General features: G+C 39.0%; 1 protein-coding gene across 1 annotated transcript in view; it reads left to right on the top strand.

The window, feature by feature from the left end:
• LOC107602028 (ADP-ribosylation factor-like protein 15) overlaps window positions 1–18,899 on the top strand; it is a 140,294-nt gene that overhangs the window by 42,898 nt on the left and 78,497 nt on the right. Inside the window, exons 3-4 of the mRNA XM_016294416.1 lie at window positions 11,293–11,437; window positions 12,885–12,944. Coding sequence (XP_016149902.1) covers window positions 11,293–11,437; window positions 12,885–12,944 — 205 coding nt within the window. The remainder of the gene's footprint in view (window positions 1–11,292; window positions 11,438–12,884; window positions 12,945–18,899) is intronic.

Genomic DNA, 18,899 nt, shown 5'->3' with positions numbered 1-18,899 from the left:
TACAGCTAGGTTTTGCCAGGTGTGCTTAGCTGAAGTATTAGGTTATTATCTTAGCTGTGAATGCTAAGATAGGTTTGGGTCAGCATACGTTTGCTGAAAAGGGCGTGAACATAGTTCTGATTGATGACTTAAGACTGCTCTTATTGTCAAATTATCACTCAGAACGTAACTGATGTTTCACAACAGGCTTAACCTCTGAGGAAGTGAAGTAGAGGAGGGAAAAGGAAGATGGAGAGCATTCCTATTCAGATTGTGCTTATTGCTTGGTGCTCAGGATGATAGTTATGCCCTAGTATTTGTCTAGATGACTTGTGTAACAGGGTCATAAAATTAGAACACATGTTGAAAATAAACAAATCAAAAATAAAAGTGTCTCTGGTTTATTTTGAGGTTCAGAGAGGTCATCAAATCAAAGTGGAACAAAAGGGGGCATAACATGTAAATGGATTTAAAAGTAGCTGTGGTACTCGGCAAGTCATTTCACTCAGCAACTCCGAGTACAACTCCTAGCTCTTTGAATGGGAAAACATCAAATTCTCCAAAACTGTTTACCAAGATTATGATTAAAATGTTCCCATTCCTAAGTAATAGGAGTGCACCGTCTTTGTATATCTAAAGTCTTTAAACAGACCTCACTGGTTCTCGCACGTCACGCAGCACGCACATGTGAGCGTCTTCTTTTCCTTTCAATGGCAGTTGATAAACCCACTTAAAGGCACATGCCGCAACCTTCTGCACATCACCGGCATGACAGCTGATGTAAAATAAGTATCGGGATTAGGAAAGCCGTTACCGATCAGTTAAAAATGCTTTATTAGACCCAATCCTGATCCTTGAGATCGGCTCGGGACATCCCTAATGAATAAATGATTCACTCTTGTTTTGTAAAATAGAAATTTAGATACATTGAAAAGAGAGACTCCAAAAAACATGATTCACTAATCGTTAAATTGGACATTTTTACTTTTCTCCATGCACCAAGGAGAGCTAGAGTGGATGTCAGTGAATCTTGACTTAAATTGTGTTCTGTTCCTCTTCATACTTCACAAGTAATATAGACCACTTTTTCATACATTTATGACGCTTTCATTTATGACATTTCTTTCAAACCAAGCAGCTTTCTGCTGGTTAACATGGCAAATCTGTGCAAACAGTTTGAACCCTTGAAATTTGCTTGGGGAAATCTTTTGCCTTCGTAGAAATTCCCAGTTACGTGGATCCCTGTTGAAATGAATGGATGTCATGCAGACATACACTGAACACTGGTAAATGTGACTGCACCTTTACACAGAGGAAAGAAAATCATACTGGTTTGGAATATAAATAATAAATAAATAAATTTAATAATTTGAATTTTTGGTAACACTTTCTATGAAGCCCATTTTTATAACATTATAAGGGTATCATTTAGGCATTATAATGACTGCATAATGCATTATAAAAATAGTTATATATAAATAAATAATCATATCAATTATAATACATTATAAAACTTATTTGTGGTTATAACTTTTATGAGTATGATTATGTATAACACGCAATAAACAGCATGTTAAATCCACTTAATTTATAATGGATTATAAGCAGGGGTCAAATTGGGATTTGCAATGTGGGGGGACTCTATGGTATCGAGCTTATATATATATACATACACAGTGTATATATATATAAATATGTATGTGTGTGTGTGTGTTTTGTTTTTTGCAAATATGATTTATTCTGAAGCAATATTCTCATCAGTTTTCTATCAGCTGTGACATATAGATCTGCGTGTTTTTTATATTTTATCCAAGGGCATTTTTAAAATCTTTATAGAGGGCATTTTCCCACTAATCTCATTAATACTTTCATTTCAGGTTCTTACATTTGATCTATAAATTCAATTATAATAATGTGATTATCTATACGTTATCAAATTAAATCATTTACACTGAAAAATACAACTGCATTAAATAATATTATGAGATTCTTTAAAATATTTTTTTATATACAAACAAGAAATGATGGTGAAAATGATACTTTTCAACGAAATTAAAATGCCAGTAGGTGCCAGTAGTGAGCGTTTAATGAGTGAGTCATTGAGTTGTTCATTCAAACGATTCGTTCAAATGGCAGATTCATCAGATGTTTATGCATGGGCTAATGCAACATTGACTCAACCGATTTGTTCAAAACACGGAATCAATCAGCAATGAATCGGCTGTTTGCTGTGAGGTGAGGTGCGCTGTGTTCTGCCTAAAATTTAAGTGACCTAATATTATTGTATTTTCTTATTGAACTGTTTATAGAACTATTAAACAGTTGTAATGGTGAAAACATTGTGTGATGTTGCCTAACTAACTGTATTTTAAATATAAAAACTTTCCATTTTGAATTTTTACCTCGATCAGGATGCTGAGTTTTTAGTGTTGCGCGTTTTGATTTCTCCTGGAGAGGCTGCGTGAGCCTGCCTCAGCAGCGCAAACTTATTCCGCCAATATAGATGCATAAGATATACAGCTATATCCGCTATTCGCCACTTACTCTAAATGTAATAAAATCAAAATAATACTTGCGTTTTGGTGTTTACATAGTTATTTTTTGTTATTGATGTTTTACTCATGTTATTTGTCTGGCGTTAATGAAGCGTTAATGTCAAGCCCTGGAGTCTATGTGCCGGGGCTCATCCCCGGACGGCCCCGTCCCAATTTAAACCCTGATTATAAGTCATATCTTGACATTATTTATTCAAGATCTGTACAGTATCTTACTGATATTACAATAAATAGTTAAAATCAAATGTTCCATATTACACATTCATCTGATCAGATATCTGATCTGATCTTATGGCTGATGCTATTATTTAGAAGTGGTCTTTGTCAGAATTAAATAAAGTAACAAGTTAACAATGGCAAGATATGAGACTTTTAATACATTATAACTATGGGAAAGATAATAAATTGTAAGTTAAGTGGATGCAGTGTGTTCATTGTGTATTATAAATCATAATCTTAAAAGCTATAACTATAAATAAGTAAATATTATAATGCATTAAAACTGTTGTTATGAATACTCATGAAAAGATACAACATATTATAAGGTTTTTTACAATACATAATGCATTCATTATAATGCCCTAAGAATACTCTTATAATGTATTATAAATACGGGCTTCATAGAAAGTGTTATCGATTTTTTTTTTTCAAGTGAACTATTCATTTCAAGGCAACTTCCAATCAATTCTGTGCATGATGATTATGATTCTAGCATAATTCTTACTAAATGATCTTATGACAAACAACCTCTTTGAAATGACCTGTACATGTGTATTGGAAGGTGAGCTGGGGAATGTACCTATTACAAGTGCAAGGGCCCACTTTAATCGGTGTGTGAACTGTGCCGATTGCCGCTTATTGCTATATCCAGATGGTCCTGGTGGGGGAACAAAACATTCCCCTTGCCATAGGATCTCTCAATAGGCCGTCTAGACCAGCCTGAGCCCAGACAGATACAGCCTCCCATCAAATTAGCGTTTGTCAGATTTATGGTAATGGTCCGCAACAGCCTTCCCGTTGGTGACATCAAGATTTACAGCTGCGTGCCCCCCCACCCCCCTTTCCTTTCTGGGGGTTTGTCACCTCCCCACACATTGGTCTTATGCAGACATAGGGGGCTACAACCCAAAGAAATGGCCCAGTAAAAGACAGCTATCTGGTGAAGCCGAGCCACCCAAGGTAGGTCAGAACAATGGCTGCACAAGGTTTGATAATCCCCTGTGATGAGGCTGAAGTGTTTGTGGTGCATGTGGAGCGCAGCTGGGGGGCCTGTTGTGGGCCATGACAGTAGAGACTACCGCTCTATTGTCTGAGGGTTTCTCCTGTTTTGGATAAAGGGCCAAGGGGGCTAAGTTAAGGGCTTGAAAGGGAACTGAAGGTGCCCATGTATGTAGGTTACTGGGGTTCATTCATGTGGCCAGTCACAAGTAACCTGATATCAGCAAGAGGATCACCTACTGGGAAATATTTTTCCCGTCCTCAGTCCAAATTTTTTCCACGGCTGTTTTTAACCTCTGTCGGAAGGCTTGTGCTAGGAAAGGGCTTGACATTACTTATGGGATGTTCATTAGAGAAATAATTCTCAATCTTCTCAATAATTCTCAATCATGGAGCTCTTATAAAACCAGCTTTTTTTATTTTTTTATTTTGTGATTGGTTGGGGTGACTATCTAACTCATATACTAATTTACTGTATATTCTTTCTTTTCAAATATGTGACTGTTTAGGAAAAAATGTGATATAAGAAATGCACTTTGAGCAGAAAAAGTTATTTTTTAAAGAGAGAAAATTAATCTGGACACTGTGGACTCACAGTTATTCAGTTTCATGAAGCATGGTTTCAATGTGTGATAAGCCAAAGTGTATATGTGCAGTTTACTATTACGACAATATTGAGAAAGCGTCAAACAAATCAATAATGAGAAAATATGGTCAGTTTGTGATGGATAACAGCAGGACTTGTCAGCTACAAGTAAATACAGTACATACAGTGGTCGCTAGGGGGAGCTGTAGCCCTATATAGTAAACATCAATGAAGTGGCTCTTGAAGTGTGGAGGATCTTCACTGGTTCAGGTTGCAGGTATGAAAATACACATTGTCAGGCTAACATGTTGCAAAGCAGTTCAAAAGACGATATTAACAAAAATTCTGAATTCTTATACAGAAAAAATTTGCAAAAATTTTACTTTTATGGGGGCAGCAGCTTGTCACCCTTAAAGGGACAACTTTGTACTGTCTCTGCCCCTAAAAGTGGCAAGCTTTTGTACCAATTTGTGCACACTCTTTTCTGAGACTTGGGGGAATATGTGTGTGCAAAGATTTCTAAGAAAAGAAAGTGTTAAACTTTTGCCTATAAATGTTTCATTAAGGTTTTTTCAATGTATAGCTCAGCTTTTAGGAAGTATGAAAGCTAACCGTTTTCATATTTTGGATACACTAAATACTTTAATATGGGAAACATATCGTCAGGTTTTATTTTAAGTAGCACAGCGAACTTGCAACTCATTGAGTTTCAAACGTAGTTTCTTTACAGATTTACCCAACACTGTACTGTAGTAACCAGCCTGAGGTTGGTATGGCGATAGCAAGGTATAGTGTGGGCACAACACTCTAACTGGCATGTATTTTTCACCTCTCTCCATATGTGGCGCGCCACTTTACTGGCACAAACTCCAACCCCATCACAGTCCATATAACCGCTCCCCCCAGCCCTACGCTTGCCAACCCTCTGTAAGTCACAAACATCAACATGAAGAGAAAAAATATGAATGAAGGTAAACTCCCATCACCCCAGACTGCCATGGACTCTCACTATGAGCTGGAGTGTAGTCAGAACCGTGTTATGACTGGTGTGTATTACACTGTTGCTCCATCTGGACATCCATATAAAGCACTGTCAATTCAAAGGTCACCTCTGAGCCCTGCAGACAAGTGTTGCTAGCGGGTGTCTGGGCAGGGAAGGGTCGCCGGCTGGGATGATAGTGAGGTCTGTTTGGGAGTTCCAGGCTAAGACTGGTCTGCCTGGGTCTATGTCTGTGTCTGGTGTTGCTCCCGACTGCCCCTCCCCCGCTCGCAAGCTCATTGGCCCTTACTGTAGTCTGTTTTGGACACAATAAAAACAAACCTGACTGACCCCAAAACACCCTGGAAAAGCATCAACATTGTAATTAGTGCAGTAAAAGCTACTGATGTTGGCATAACTGCAGATCATGTGTACGTTTTAAAAATATTTGTGCACTATTTGAAATCAGGGAGACCCCAAAACCCTTGTAATGACCGCTTTACATTCTTTACATTTTTCGCTTTACATACTTTGACATTTGATCTTATGAGAATTGATTATAAACCAGTGTTTAACCTTGTAAGTCATAACTTTGTCATTTCATTCATTGTGGTCCAGATATGTATAAGGAATAAATGCAATAGGCTAAATGTTACTTGCTAAGATTTCCTGATTGGTTTACATATTGTGACAATACATTCCTGCCAGTAGTTTAGTCAAAAAACATGTAAAAATGTGAAGGGAAAATAATAGGGAAAGTAATAACTTGTATGGAATCCCATTACAAAGGATAATATAAAAGTTGTAATTGTGACAGTTTAAAAATATAAAGTTGCAGTTATTAGAAATAGTTACAATTATGAGAAAGTCAGCTTTGAGATACGAATTCACCATTACAAGAAAAGGTTATTTTTGAGAGAAAATAACTGAATAACTAAGAAGTTACAGTTACAAGAATTAACCACAATTACATGATATAGCAGTAGTAATGAGAAACAGTCAGCTTTGAGATATAAAGTTACAATTATAAGATATAGCAGTAATAACGAGAAATAAAGTCTGTAAACAAGTCAGTCTCCAGACATTATGAGGGTTGTGCAGTTGATACTGCTTTTTAGTTGCCTTGTTATTCAACTTCATGCTATAATGCATTTGGCACATTTCGCTTGTAATAAGGCTGGTTTGGGAAGGTGAAATATGATGTCCTGTAGTGAATGTGGACCTGCGCTAATTTTACTGCAACATTTTCCACTCCGCAGTGCTATTTTTATCAGATGTTGTTCATTATGGACTTGTTTTGGCATGACCTGAAGCTGTTTGGCTCTTTGCTATGACTGATTACAGCTATGCATTTTTTTATTTTTTTTATTATTATTATTTTTTTATTTGTTGATCATTGCTGGCACAATTTTTGGCTAATAATTTCCCAATGTGCCATTTAAATCTAGTGCAGTTTACTTCCACACCCTGAATTAATAGCAAGATGGAATACGCTGATCTGGCAAAGGGGGGCTTACTTGAGCGTGCCATCGATTGAAAGCAGTAGATGATCTATGTCTTTACTTCCAGAGACACACCCTCCCGATCAGTGAAAGATGAACCTGATGCATGTGGCATTGGAAGGGGATTCATATTGGCTCAGGTTTGTGCTGAATTCAGTACCTATTCAGCCCAAATGAAATTCTCCATTCACATTACACCGTAAAAGATGTGACATTACTGCTGGTAGTACACCCTCACCATTAACAAACAAGTCAGATGAATTTCATTCAATGCAGAACTCACAATGTTAGGAAATGTGAACCTTGTGTGGTCTACAGTTGTGCCATGCCAAGACGCTAGCATTATGTAAGGAAGATTCATCTAAAAGTTCTGTCTGATAACAATAAGCAGATAATTATTTTCATGTATACTGATACTGCTAAAAGCCTGATACTGAAATTCTATATGTCTACATTCTATTTTCTCTACATAAAAATGTTAATTGCTACAAGTGAATTGTAACATTATAATGTACAGTATTAAAAATAAATATTAATATTGATATTTGACAAAGATTGCAATGATTATTTATGCCTTAAAAACATCCAAGTGTCCATTGGATGATGGCAAAGGTAATTTAAATGTAAAAATAGGGAAAATTAACATCCACGATTCAATATCATCTGATGCATATCCAATAAATTTAAATAAAAAACTCTAATATCTGCCAATAACTGATATAATAATGATATATTGTGTATCCTTAGAAAAGACCCAAACTTAAGCCCCCTCGTGCAGGTCATAAATCACCATTAGTTATTTTATTAATTTATGTATTAATTACCAATGGTATTTTTTAATGTTATTACATTTATTGTATTTTTGTATATGAAAAATGTATATGAAGATTCTTTAAAAATGATTGTTGTTTTGTGTTCCATGATCAAAATAACAATGTACATATTTGTAATGATATGAGGATGAGGTCATTTTTTGAGGTGCAAGAATGCTGAAATCCTTTGAGGTGCCAAACAGTGTCACTGTCAAAGCCATGGCAATGGGCGATGCATAAAGGCGCAGGTGGGGCAAACAGGATGGCATCACTGCCTGACGCTTCAATGGCAGACGTCTGCTCTGTCTTCACACTCTCAGAGGGCAAATGAGTGAAATGTGAGCCCTGTCTGTCTGCGTGGTGCTTCCCTTGCTTTCACCCCCTCATTTATTGGCTCTAAAAATACAAAGCTGTCATTTAAAATAGAGCAGACAAGTGAGCAACGGCTGGCCATCGCATGTCCGGGGGGCAGACGGACCCTTTAGACCCCCCTCCCCCCAACCAACAGTATCTCTATACAGTATGTGTCTGTAAGGATTAAGCCTTTGGCCAATAACCCCGCAGAGTGATCGCTGTTGTTGCTGCTGTTCACTATGCTCCAGAGCGGCAGAATGCAGAGCATGTTACATTTCTCATGATGGAAGTCAGACTACTGTTTTTCTTTATTGCATGGAGCAGACAGGGTCCCCTTCGCTCAGCCGAGGGGTCCATTCAGTAGAAGTTGGCAGGCAGGGAGTTGTTTTTGCAGTGGCGCATTGTTCAGTGTTGCTTCCATAAGGGCTGAAGATTCAATAATGTGGCAATGCTGAGTGGATTTGGCCCAGCTGTGTTCTCCTGTCTGCCGTTCTGGATTCTAGCGCTGTCGTATCTTTGTTTTGGTGCCAGGGCTTGGAACTCAGCCAGGCCTTTTAATTACATCGGCCGTTTGATGTCTTGACATCTTTTTTTAAATAGAAAGCTGCGTGGGATAAGGGGGCTTGAGAGTTTTTATTTTTTTGCGTATACCTTTTAGCGAAACATTTCATCTAAAAATGTGTCAGTGCCGTGTCACAGCTGTTGTCAGTCTGGAATATTTATACCTTCAAACATCTTCATTTACATAAAAAGCAGTTCATCAGCTTTTACAACTGCCCCAACATCGGTGAGGTAATGTCTCGAGGCTCATGAACAATTAAAATGCGTCCAATATGACGAGAGCCAAAAGAATCAATCAAGAGTTAGCATTTCTCGACATATAGAAACCCTTTTTGGCAGGAGTGTCTGTTTCAACCTGCCTCACTGGCACGAGAAAAATCCTGACCAAACAGTTGTTTTAAATGTGACTTCTCTTCTCGGACACCTGGGAAATCCTTTATTTTGCTCTCTTGCAACAACATGGGGCGCTGAAGTGTGTGGCCCTGTGCTCCTGTGGGAACCCTGATGGGCCGTGGGGTCAAAGCTCCAGGACGTGCCTTTAGCAACTGATGTAAATTTATCATCCCATCTGAGCACTGTAAGTGAAGGTGGGGTGAATAGGGTAAATTCATCAGCCTCTTACAGAACCAGATGCCCAGGTTGCTGTGTGACAAAGCAGAAGCATATGCGGCCGACCGATTATGTAGGGCGGCCTCTCTGTGGCTGTTCCTGTGAAGGGCCTGTGAAAGCCATTTAGGATTTTAGTGATGGAAGAGCACCAGAGAAAATGACACATTTGTTTGCCTACAAGCCTTTGCTGTCCATATTAGGATTCAGGAAGAATTACATAATACATGAGTGAGCTGTAACGTTAGAAGATGGGGCTCTGTGGCAGAATTTAGAAGTTTTGACTAACGGCACTTTACACAGTTACACAAAGTCACACAAACTCATACAGCAAAATATATATTTTTTCCAGATATTTTTAAATGTCTCAGAATAACATTAAAAATGTTCAAAAAATACTGCTCTTATGGATTTAAAAATACATTTACATAAATCAATTTTTTGATCATTTTGGATGTAACTTCTATTTCCTTCTATTTTTAATATCTCTCCAATCCAGTACAATTTAAATGTATTTTAAGATTGGAAATGCATTTTATTGTCCATATGAAATGCAATAGCTTGCCATTTGGATGTTTAAAAGAAATATGTGAACAAATTTAACAAATATATTTCCTTAATCCACACTCTTTACAACATACATTTTAGCTTATATGTAAAATATATTTTGGCCAGATATATTTTTGCCCTTTGGGAATGTAATGTTGCTTTATGAGAATGCATAACATTTACATTTGTCTATTTATAAAGAAACTGCTCTTTATATGGAGACTACAACGAGTATGTTTCCATGTGGAATGAAAAAATCCAGAGGTGAAGGGCAGAATCAAGCCCTGCCTGGCCCAGACTAGTTCTGTCCTGCTAATAAAAGATATCTCTTTTTAGTTCTGTATACTGATCTCTCCACACCGGCTTTAACCATTCCATTCACGGTTCACACAGCATTTGCCTCCTAATGTCTCCCAGCAGGCCTCCAGTCAAAGACAGTGATTCATAAAGTGACAGGTCTGTCTGCTGCCATGAGGACACAAGCTTTCAGAATCCTGCCTCTCTCTCTCTTTTCCACACCCTCCCCCCTAAACAGACACAGACTGCGTTAGACTGTCTGGTAACAGTCTATTTTACATGTTAGGGCAAGCAAATTCTACAATAAAGCCTGCCCTAATATCAAGCAATAGGAAAGGAGGTCTCAGCCACATTAGTGCAGGAGAGGCAGTAAATCATCTAGTTTGTTTAGATGCACAATCTTACACCAGTTATACTTAATAACCCTCATACAACCTGTAAGGTCTAGTAAACTCAATAAACATTATTCTTTTATCATAAATGGTTTAAGCAAAACCCAATGTAAACACCACATGTAAACACCTTTTCCGTCATTCTGTTGGCTTTTTCAGTATGATCTCCAGATGATTTAAAAAAAGATTGTCTTTTCTTTCAATTTAATTCTCATATTTCATCTCAAGCATGTTATTCACTGATACTGTTATCTCCTTGTTGAACAAGTACACTCACTTTTGAAACAGCAGAATTGTTCATTGAGGTGGAAATGACTTCATATCTGGGACAGTCACAGTCAAATTGGTGTTATTTTCACACAAAATACTGTCTTTTTTTCTATTTGTAAAACAATAAAATCTGCACAAAAAAAATATTTTAAAAACGGCAAAAAAATAAATAAATCTCATAGTAAAAATTGTATAATAATGTTTTTAATGTGGTCTTCATATAACAAAAAGTTACAAATCAGATTTAATAAAAATGCACCCTTGGACATTAAATGGCCAGAGTTGAAGGGACACACGTAAACGTGGTCAATGAGAAAGCAACAGCAGTGTGGTGAATTTCATATCCCATTTTGTCAGTGAAGTCATTTTATTGTGAGTTCAGGAGTTCTCCTCCAGATGTGTTGCTTTCAAATCACTGCATTAGTTCATTGGCATCAGCAGACGTCTTTATTTAGAACTTCATTAGCGTTTGTCAGCTCATGCTCCTCAGTTTATTTTCAGACTGTCTTCTTTGGCAAACATGCTTAAATTGTTCATTTTAGCCTTATCAGCATGCTAGTGAAAAGTGCACCACTCGTTGTCACTAACCATGTTTATCTTCTCTGTTGTTGTTTTTTTAATTTATTTATTAGTGTCTCCAGAAGTTGTGCTGTATGACCCCCCCTCCTCCTAGACCAGAGTATGATCTCGTGTGCATTGGACTGAGTGGAGCCGGCAAGACCAGTCTGTTATCTCGCTTGTGCAATGAGATCAGTGATGGCACAGTACCAACCGCAGGTAATATAGCATTTCTCTGCAGCTTTGTACTGCAGCATTTTTAAGCCAACAAAACATGCTTTTCAAAGGAACAAAATATGAGAGACAAATCACATATTTAGCCCCGAGACCTAAAAAGACTTAATCTAAGACAAGTAATGCAAACCCCAGCTCCTGTTTCTCAAACAAATGTGAAAAATCATTCCAACAACTACTTTTGCAGTGAGTTTGCATAAGCTTCCACATTTGTACTCAGTACATATATCATATCTCCGGCAATACACTTTCCCAGCGCTCTGGAACATCTGAAAAATCTCTTCATTGTCACCATTTGCTTTTCAACCTCTCTGAGTACTGAACGCTGTGTAAAGTTATTGCTGCAGGTTACCTCAGAGCCTCCATTTGAGCACTATGCTACTTTACCAAAGAACGAGCATATGTATGTGTCTTTTTTTGAGAACATCTGGGTTTTGTCACATAGACTTTCTTCCTTGTGACAAAAGTGTTGATTTCATTAGAGCCACTGGCGACAGGCTGGTGTATCCATGAATTTCTTCACCTCTCGAGATGGAAGACATCACTTCCGTTTTTACCAACAAAACAAATGGTTCTTTTCACAAGAGAAGACACAATTGTGTCAAACTTTCTTTGGCACATTTCAACAATCGGAGTGTGATGTATACAGCACACCAGACGATACACAAAGCCAGAATGTGCATCCAATGATGGCCGCCCTTTGTCTTTGGAGCAAACACCTGTCTTGGGCTGTCTAGTGAAGCAGTAATTACAAAAGCGAAGTGTTATTTGGCAGACTGTCATGGAAATATGGTTAGATTAAGTTGTCAGAGTCGCTAGTCTGCAAAAACAGACCTAGATAGAGCTTCTCTCCTGTTCATGACATATTTACTCTCACCTGTTGAGCATTTGATGAAACTTACCTCATGAACATTAGCTTTAAATTAATGTGGGCTTTGGAGGTTCAGTCTCACATGTTTTCAGTTGCATTAATCAGTACCAAATGTCTACCCTGTTTGCCTCTGTATGCGTTGGTGAGAAACTAACACAACGGATGTAATGTCAAAGTGAATGTCTTCTGTGTTTAATGTCAATCAGAAGCCTCATGCCCATTGCACAAGTGGAAAAAAGTGGATGTATCTTTTGATAATTAAATTGCATTATTATTGTAGGTTAAAAACTTTGCTAAAAGCGCTGTAGCAAAAACCACCCATATACTGTACATGTCCAGATTTGGTCAGTCCCATCGCATGTTCCACAGATGTCATTATCAATGTAACCTCATGTCATTCAAAACTTCAAAAGAAAGATTCTTTCTTTTTTTATATATAGAATATATATATAGAATATATATTCTATATTTAATATAATTCATAATTCAATATATACTTCAAACATTGTCCTTTACCACAAAGTTTGTGAAATTTTAACATGAGCGTGTTTACTTTCACAGGTTTCAGCATCAAGGCAGTGCCATTCGAAAATGCAATACTGAATGTGAAGGAACTAGGAGGTAATGAGAACAAACAGAACAAAAATAATCATCTCTTCTCCAAGCAGTATAAAGAAGACTGTTGCCATGCTAATCCAGTGGTCTCTGGGACAGATCTCTTAGTTTAGCCACCTGAACTCTAAGAAGGGGTGCTTACCTCAGTGTCTCCTACTTCCCAGTAAAACCACAGCTGCACAGAGGGTGTAAAGAGTAAGACATTACAAGTCAGTCAAGTTTAGTAAGTGTTTGCTAAGCAAATAAATATTGTCTCTTTTGGCAGAAGGGCTTGCAAACATTGGAAGCTGGGAAATAACAAGTTGATGCCTGTGATAGCCACACATGTGCCTTCAGTTTTCTGTTTGTGGCATTCATAGAATAAACAAATATGATTTGACCAGCTAGCATATTTTGTGTTGACACAGCAAAGTAATAATTTTCTTGATCAGTGTTTTATCTAGTTTTACTAAAATAGCAAAAAAATTAGTTTTGAATTAAGTTTAGTTGCTTGATTTTACTTTAGCTTTAGCACCCTGATTTTTTTCTAGCATAAACCCCAACAAAATATATATTTATACTTAAAAAAAGATTTTTTTTAAATATTGGGAGTAAGAAAATTTAAATTTAAAAACAAAGTTAATTCTTTAAAAACAAACACTTTTTTACCTTGTAAAATTTGTTTTATTTCGGTCAAACATCTAGTGTCTACCAAAGTGCTATACATAAATAAATACTTTAGATACTATAAAGAAGTAAGAAAATAAAAGAAAGACAAAAACAACAACAAATAACCCATAAAAAAAGTTAGTACACATTACAATATATATGTAACAAAGTTTGTAGATCGGGAAAGGAGGCGGCGGGAACCGGCGAACGTTCAACCAAAACTTTAATAACAAAATAAACACAATAGTGCGACAGCCCCTCGCGGACGACTGTCGCGCACAAACAGAACCAAAACACAAAATAAAATCCAGGCCTGGTCCTCTGTCGTCCAACACTGTCGTCACTCCTCCTTTTATCCTTCCGGAGCTCCTCCGTGGAACTCGAGACCGGTGAGTGGCGCAGGTGTCGCGCATTAGCAATTACTCCACCGGCTTCGCTCCGTTCCCACGGCTCTCGGCCCCGCCGGCCGGGGGGTACTCACGAGACGGCGCTCTACTCCCCCCCCTCCCCCCACTGGGGGAGCCGATCACAGCGGCCGCGGCGTACCTGGGGGTAAGGACAGACAGACGAGGCGAGAGTGAGGAGACAGAAAGATGAGGAGAGACAGAGATGAGAGAGGAGGAAAAAAAAACAAAACCTTGTTCCGGTTCCCAGACACACTGCCGCTCGGCCCTCCACCAGCTGGGTAAACTCTTCCGCGATGCCTGGCGGCGGCACTAGATAGCCCTCGGTGGACGGCCCGACACTCCTCCGCCGCCCGGTGGACGGCGACGGCTCCTCCGGGTTCGGGCAGCTGGCAGGAGTTCCCCGTTCCCTGCTCATCCCCATCATGGCGGATGGCAGCAGGCTCCGGCCTGAACACAAAATGAAATCCAGGCCTGGTCCTCTCTCGTCGAACACTGTCATCACTCCTCCTTTTATCCTTCCGGAGCTCCTCCTTGGGACTCGAGACCGGTGAGTGGCGCAGGTGTCGTGCATTAGCATTTACTCCACCGGCCTTGCTCCGTTCCCACGGCTCTCGGCCCCGCCCCTCTCGTCACATACCCCCATCGCCCCTCGCAGGCCGGGGGGTACTCACGAGACGGCGCTCTACTCCCCCCCTCCCCCCACTGGGGGAGCCGATCACAGCGGCCGCGGCGTACCTGGGGGTAAGGACAGACAGACGAGGCGAGAGTGAGGAGACAGAAAGATGAGGAGAGACAGAGATGAGAGAGGAGGAAAAAAAAACAAAACCTTGTTCCGGTTCCCAGACACACTGCCGCTCGGCCCTCCACCAGCTGGGTAAACTCTTCCGCGATGCCTGGCGGCGGCACTAGATAGCCCTCGGTGGACAGCCCGACACTCCTCCGCCGCCCGGTGGACGGCGACGGCTCCTCCGGGTTCGGGCAGCTGGCAGGAGTTCCCCGTTCCCTGCTCATCCCCATCATGGCGGATGGCAGCAGGCTCCGGCCTGAACACAAAATGAAATCCAGGCCTGGTCCTCTCTCGTCGAACACTGTCATCACTCCTCCTTTTATCCTTCCGGAGCTCCTCCTTGGGACTCGAGACCGGTGAGTGGCGCAGGTGTCGTGCATTAGCATTTACTCCACCGGCCTTGCTCCGTTCCCACGGCTCTCGGCCCCGCCCCTCTCATCACAATATAAAATACTATTCATCCAATAGCCAAGGAATAGCAGCTACAGAGCAACGATCTTAAACTTCAAGTGCGAGTGAGGTATATGTAGGAGGAGTTTATCAGAGGATCTGAGAGTTCAAGAAGATTGTTGGTAGCTGAGAAGTTCAGACAGATATGATGGTGATACACCATTTAACGCTTTAAAAACAAATAATAAAATCTTAAAATGGATCCTATACTGCACCGGTAACCAGTGAAGAGATGCGAGGACTGGTTGAGACCCATATAAAGTGCATTGCAATAATCTAGTCTAGAAGAGATAAATGCATGGATAAAAGTAATACAAAGAAAGTTTATTGCATTTGCAATGCTTGCATTTCAAAGCATTTGATATCTTCGAAACATCTGAAAAGGTCAGAATAAGTGTTATCAGAGCTAAGAGGGATGTTAATCTGGGTATCGTCAGCATAACAGTGATACAAATAATATATTTCCTCATGATAGAAACCAAGGGGAGCATATACAAACCAAAAAAATAGGTCCCAAAAGTGACCCCTGAGGTACCTCACATGTGAGTGGTGCAGAGGAGGAGGACGAATTTCCAATCTTCACCTTTACTGATCTATCCGAATGGTATGAAAAGAACCAATACAATGTTTGGAGTTGATTTTTACGTTGTTGGTAATATGAATCGAATATTTAAATTATCAATCAAAATCTCAGCTTCTTTCAACCCCTCCATTTTACATATATATCTAATCTGACGGGACGGTTCGTTTGGGCCGGATATGAGATGCTGGTTTAAAAACAACCATTGCTGGGTAAATAGTGGACAGAACACATGCTGGGTTATTTTGACCCAGCTGGTTGGGTTAAATGTTTTACCCAACATGATGGGTTGTTTTATTTTTAACTGAAATATTGTGTAAAAATTATTATATTGCTGGTTTAAAATGGGCTGGAAATTTAAAATATCACACAGAATTACTAGAGGCAACATCAATAATCAAAAGATGAGCACTTATTAATAAGCAAGAACATCCATGGACTAAAATTTAAGACAAATTGAATTTATTTGGGTGAATAAAGCATAATTTGCAATATTACATACATTTAAACTAGTTAAAAAAGCATTTTAGGAATACAAAAATGTAACATTTAAAAGTAACATTTTAATTCAAGTGTATTCAACCATTCTCTCAACTTCTCTTTTATCCCCTTTAACCAAAAATAGTGCTGATTCTCATGCCGCTGTGTCGCCCAAAATCTGAGCTGTTCGGCAGGGGAACTGCAAACCTCAGACCGCCGCCTCACGTTTCACTTGTAACTGAAAGATTCTGTGACTGACTTCATAACCTGCCCATAAACAAACAGTACTGAGAATAGAGAACATATTTTAGCATAAAAATAAATTTAATTTAGTATTATAACGAATAAAATCAGTTTATGTAGCCACATGCTTGGTTGATTCGTTGGAGGGAGGGGGAGGGTGTATAGTTTTAGCGGTCAGTGAGATGGACCCAACCACTAACCCAATGGCTGGGTAACACAAAAACTACAGAGCACTGGAAAAAAACAATGAGCCAACAGGCTCAACCTAGCAGTTGGGTAGAAAAAGTATCCCAGCATTTTTTAGAGTGCAGGTACAATGTTAGAAGATGTTTGTTGTTGTAGGACTGCTAAACAGAAAGAGATCTGTGGAGAGAGAAATAAATCAGAGCCTGACTCTTTTTTATGAGAATGTTAGGGGAGCCGCTCTTTGAAGTGATTTATGTGTTTTGTGGGTCGCAGGGGACATTACAGGTGCACTCTGTATCATGACAAGTGGCCCTACCAGCGCAACAGAATCAAGAGCCCACTTAAAGAAAAACAACAGGGATAGAGAACACAGTAAACCAAAGGGAGGCCTGGCTAAATCTGAAATGCATATGGAGGGCCGTGAAATGAAGCTTCTCCAGTAGGTGAGGTCAGAGCCCCCAGGGATGTTTTAATGGATTGCGGCCTCCAGTGTTCTTTAAGATGAGGCTGATGTATCACCTGGAGCAGGACACATCTGCTTTGACTGAAAGTTTGCAGAGTACCTGAAAGGGAATGCAACTGTAAAATACGTGTTGTTAGTGTGTTTTTATGCTGCCCCATTAACCGCCTTACTTTGGTTTTTGTTGCATATAACCTACTGAGATGTCTCCACTCTTGGTGAAGCTAATTATTATTCTGCTGTGCATCTAGATCAGTGGTTCTCAACCTTTTTAACTCAAAGACCCAAGATATTTCTGTTGCTTATTTTTAGACTTTTTTAGGAATCTAACACTCATTTAAAGTAATTTTTTTAAAACACTAATTTAATAATTTCACAATTAATGTCCATTTTCATACTGCACAATATAATGTTGTGACTCCTAAATTCACTTGTAGCTGATTTTAGATTTCAGTTTGTGACTCTCTGTGTGTGTGTGTGTGTGTGCGCGCATACACACAGGTTTGTTTTTATGGTTTATGGGGACTCTCCATAGGCGTAATGGTTTTATACTGTACAAACCGTATTTTATATTGCCCTACACCAACCCTACCCCTAAACCTACCCCTTACAGGAAACTTTCTGCATTTTTAGATTTTCAAAAAAACAAATTCTGAATTATTTATAAGCCTTTTGAATTACTGGGACACTGAAAATGTCCTCATAAATCACCTTCTCGTTGTAATACCTATGTCATTCCCATGTTATTATACAAATTTGTGTCCTCATAAACCACATTAACATGCGCACACACACACACACACACACACACACACACACACACTACTGTGCAAAAATCTTAGGCCACTAGTATTTTCACCAACAAAAAATCATTTTAAGCCAGTTATTTCTATCTTTTGCTGTAGTGTGTCAGTAGGAAATATCAGTTTACATTTCCAAACATTTTTCTATTAATTATAACTGGTAATAATCCAGTAAGATTTTTGTATGCACAAGGAGTCTGACAATAGCCAGTGCTCCACACAGAGATCTGATTTCACCATCATCTGTCTGGAATGACATGAAGAAACAGAAAAAACGGAGATAGACTAAATTCAGAAGAACTGTGGCAACATCTCCAAGATGCTTGAAAAAACCTTCTTGCACCTGAAAAACTATGCGCAAGCCTACCTAGGACAAAAGCTGGTCACCATACCACCAACCGTATGTTGATTTAATTTAGTTATTAGAAGTTAATTGATAAATACAATCTATTTATGACATTATTTTTGAAAGCATCCTCACTTTACATCATTTTTACACAAGTGCCTAAAACATTCACAGTACTGTCAAGGATTCTCCAGGCTACACCGGCACTTCTTCACAACCATTGTGCACTGTTGTCACAATAAAACCATCACTGTTGTCTCACTGAACTATCAGTCTGTGTTCCCTGACAACTGCAGCTTTGTTGCCACAGTTCTTTTGGATTTAGTCTGTCTAAGTTTTTTCTGTTTCTTCATGTCATTCCAGAATGACTGGATGATGGTTTGAAATCAGATCTCTGTTCGGAGCACTGGCTGTTGTCAGACTCCTTGTGCAAACAAAAATCTCACTGGATTATTACAATTAATAGCAAAAGGAATGTTTGGAAATATAAGATGATATTTCCTACTGAAACACTACTGCAAAAGATAGAAATAACTGGATTAAAGTGTGTGTGTGTGTGTATATATATATA

The sequence above is a fragment of the Sinocyclocheilus grahami genome, unplaced genomic scaffold, assembly GCF_001515645.1.
Source record: "Sinocyclocheilus grahami isolate Dianchi unplaced genomic scaffold, SAMN03320097.WGS_v1.1 scaffold317.1, whole genome shotgun sequence".
Classification (NCBI taxonomy): domain Eukaryota; kingdom Metazoa; phylum Chordata; class Actinopteri; order Cypriniformes; family Cyprinidae; genus Sinocyclocheilus; species Sinocyclocheilus grahami.
This window is presented reverse-complemented; position numbering and strand designations above follow the sequence as displayed.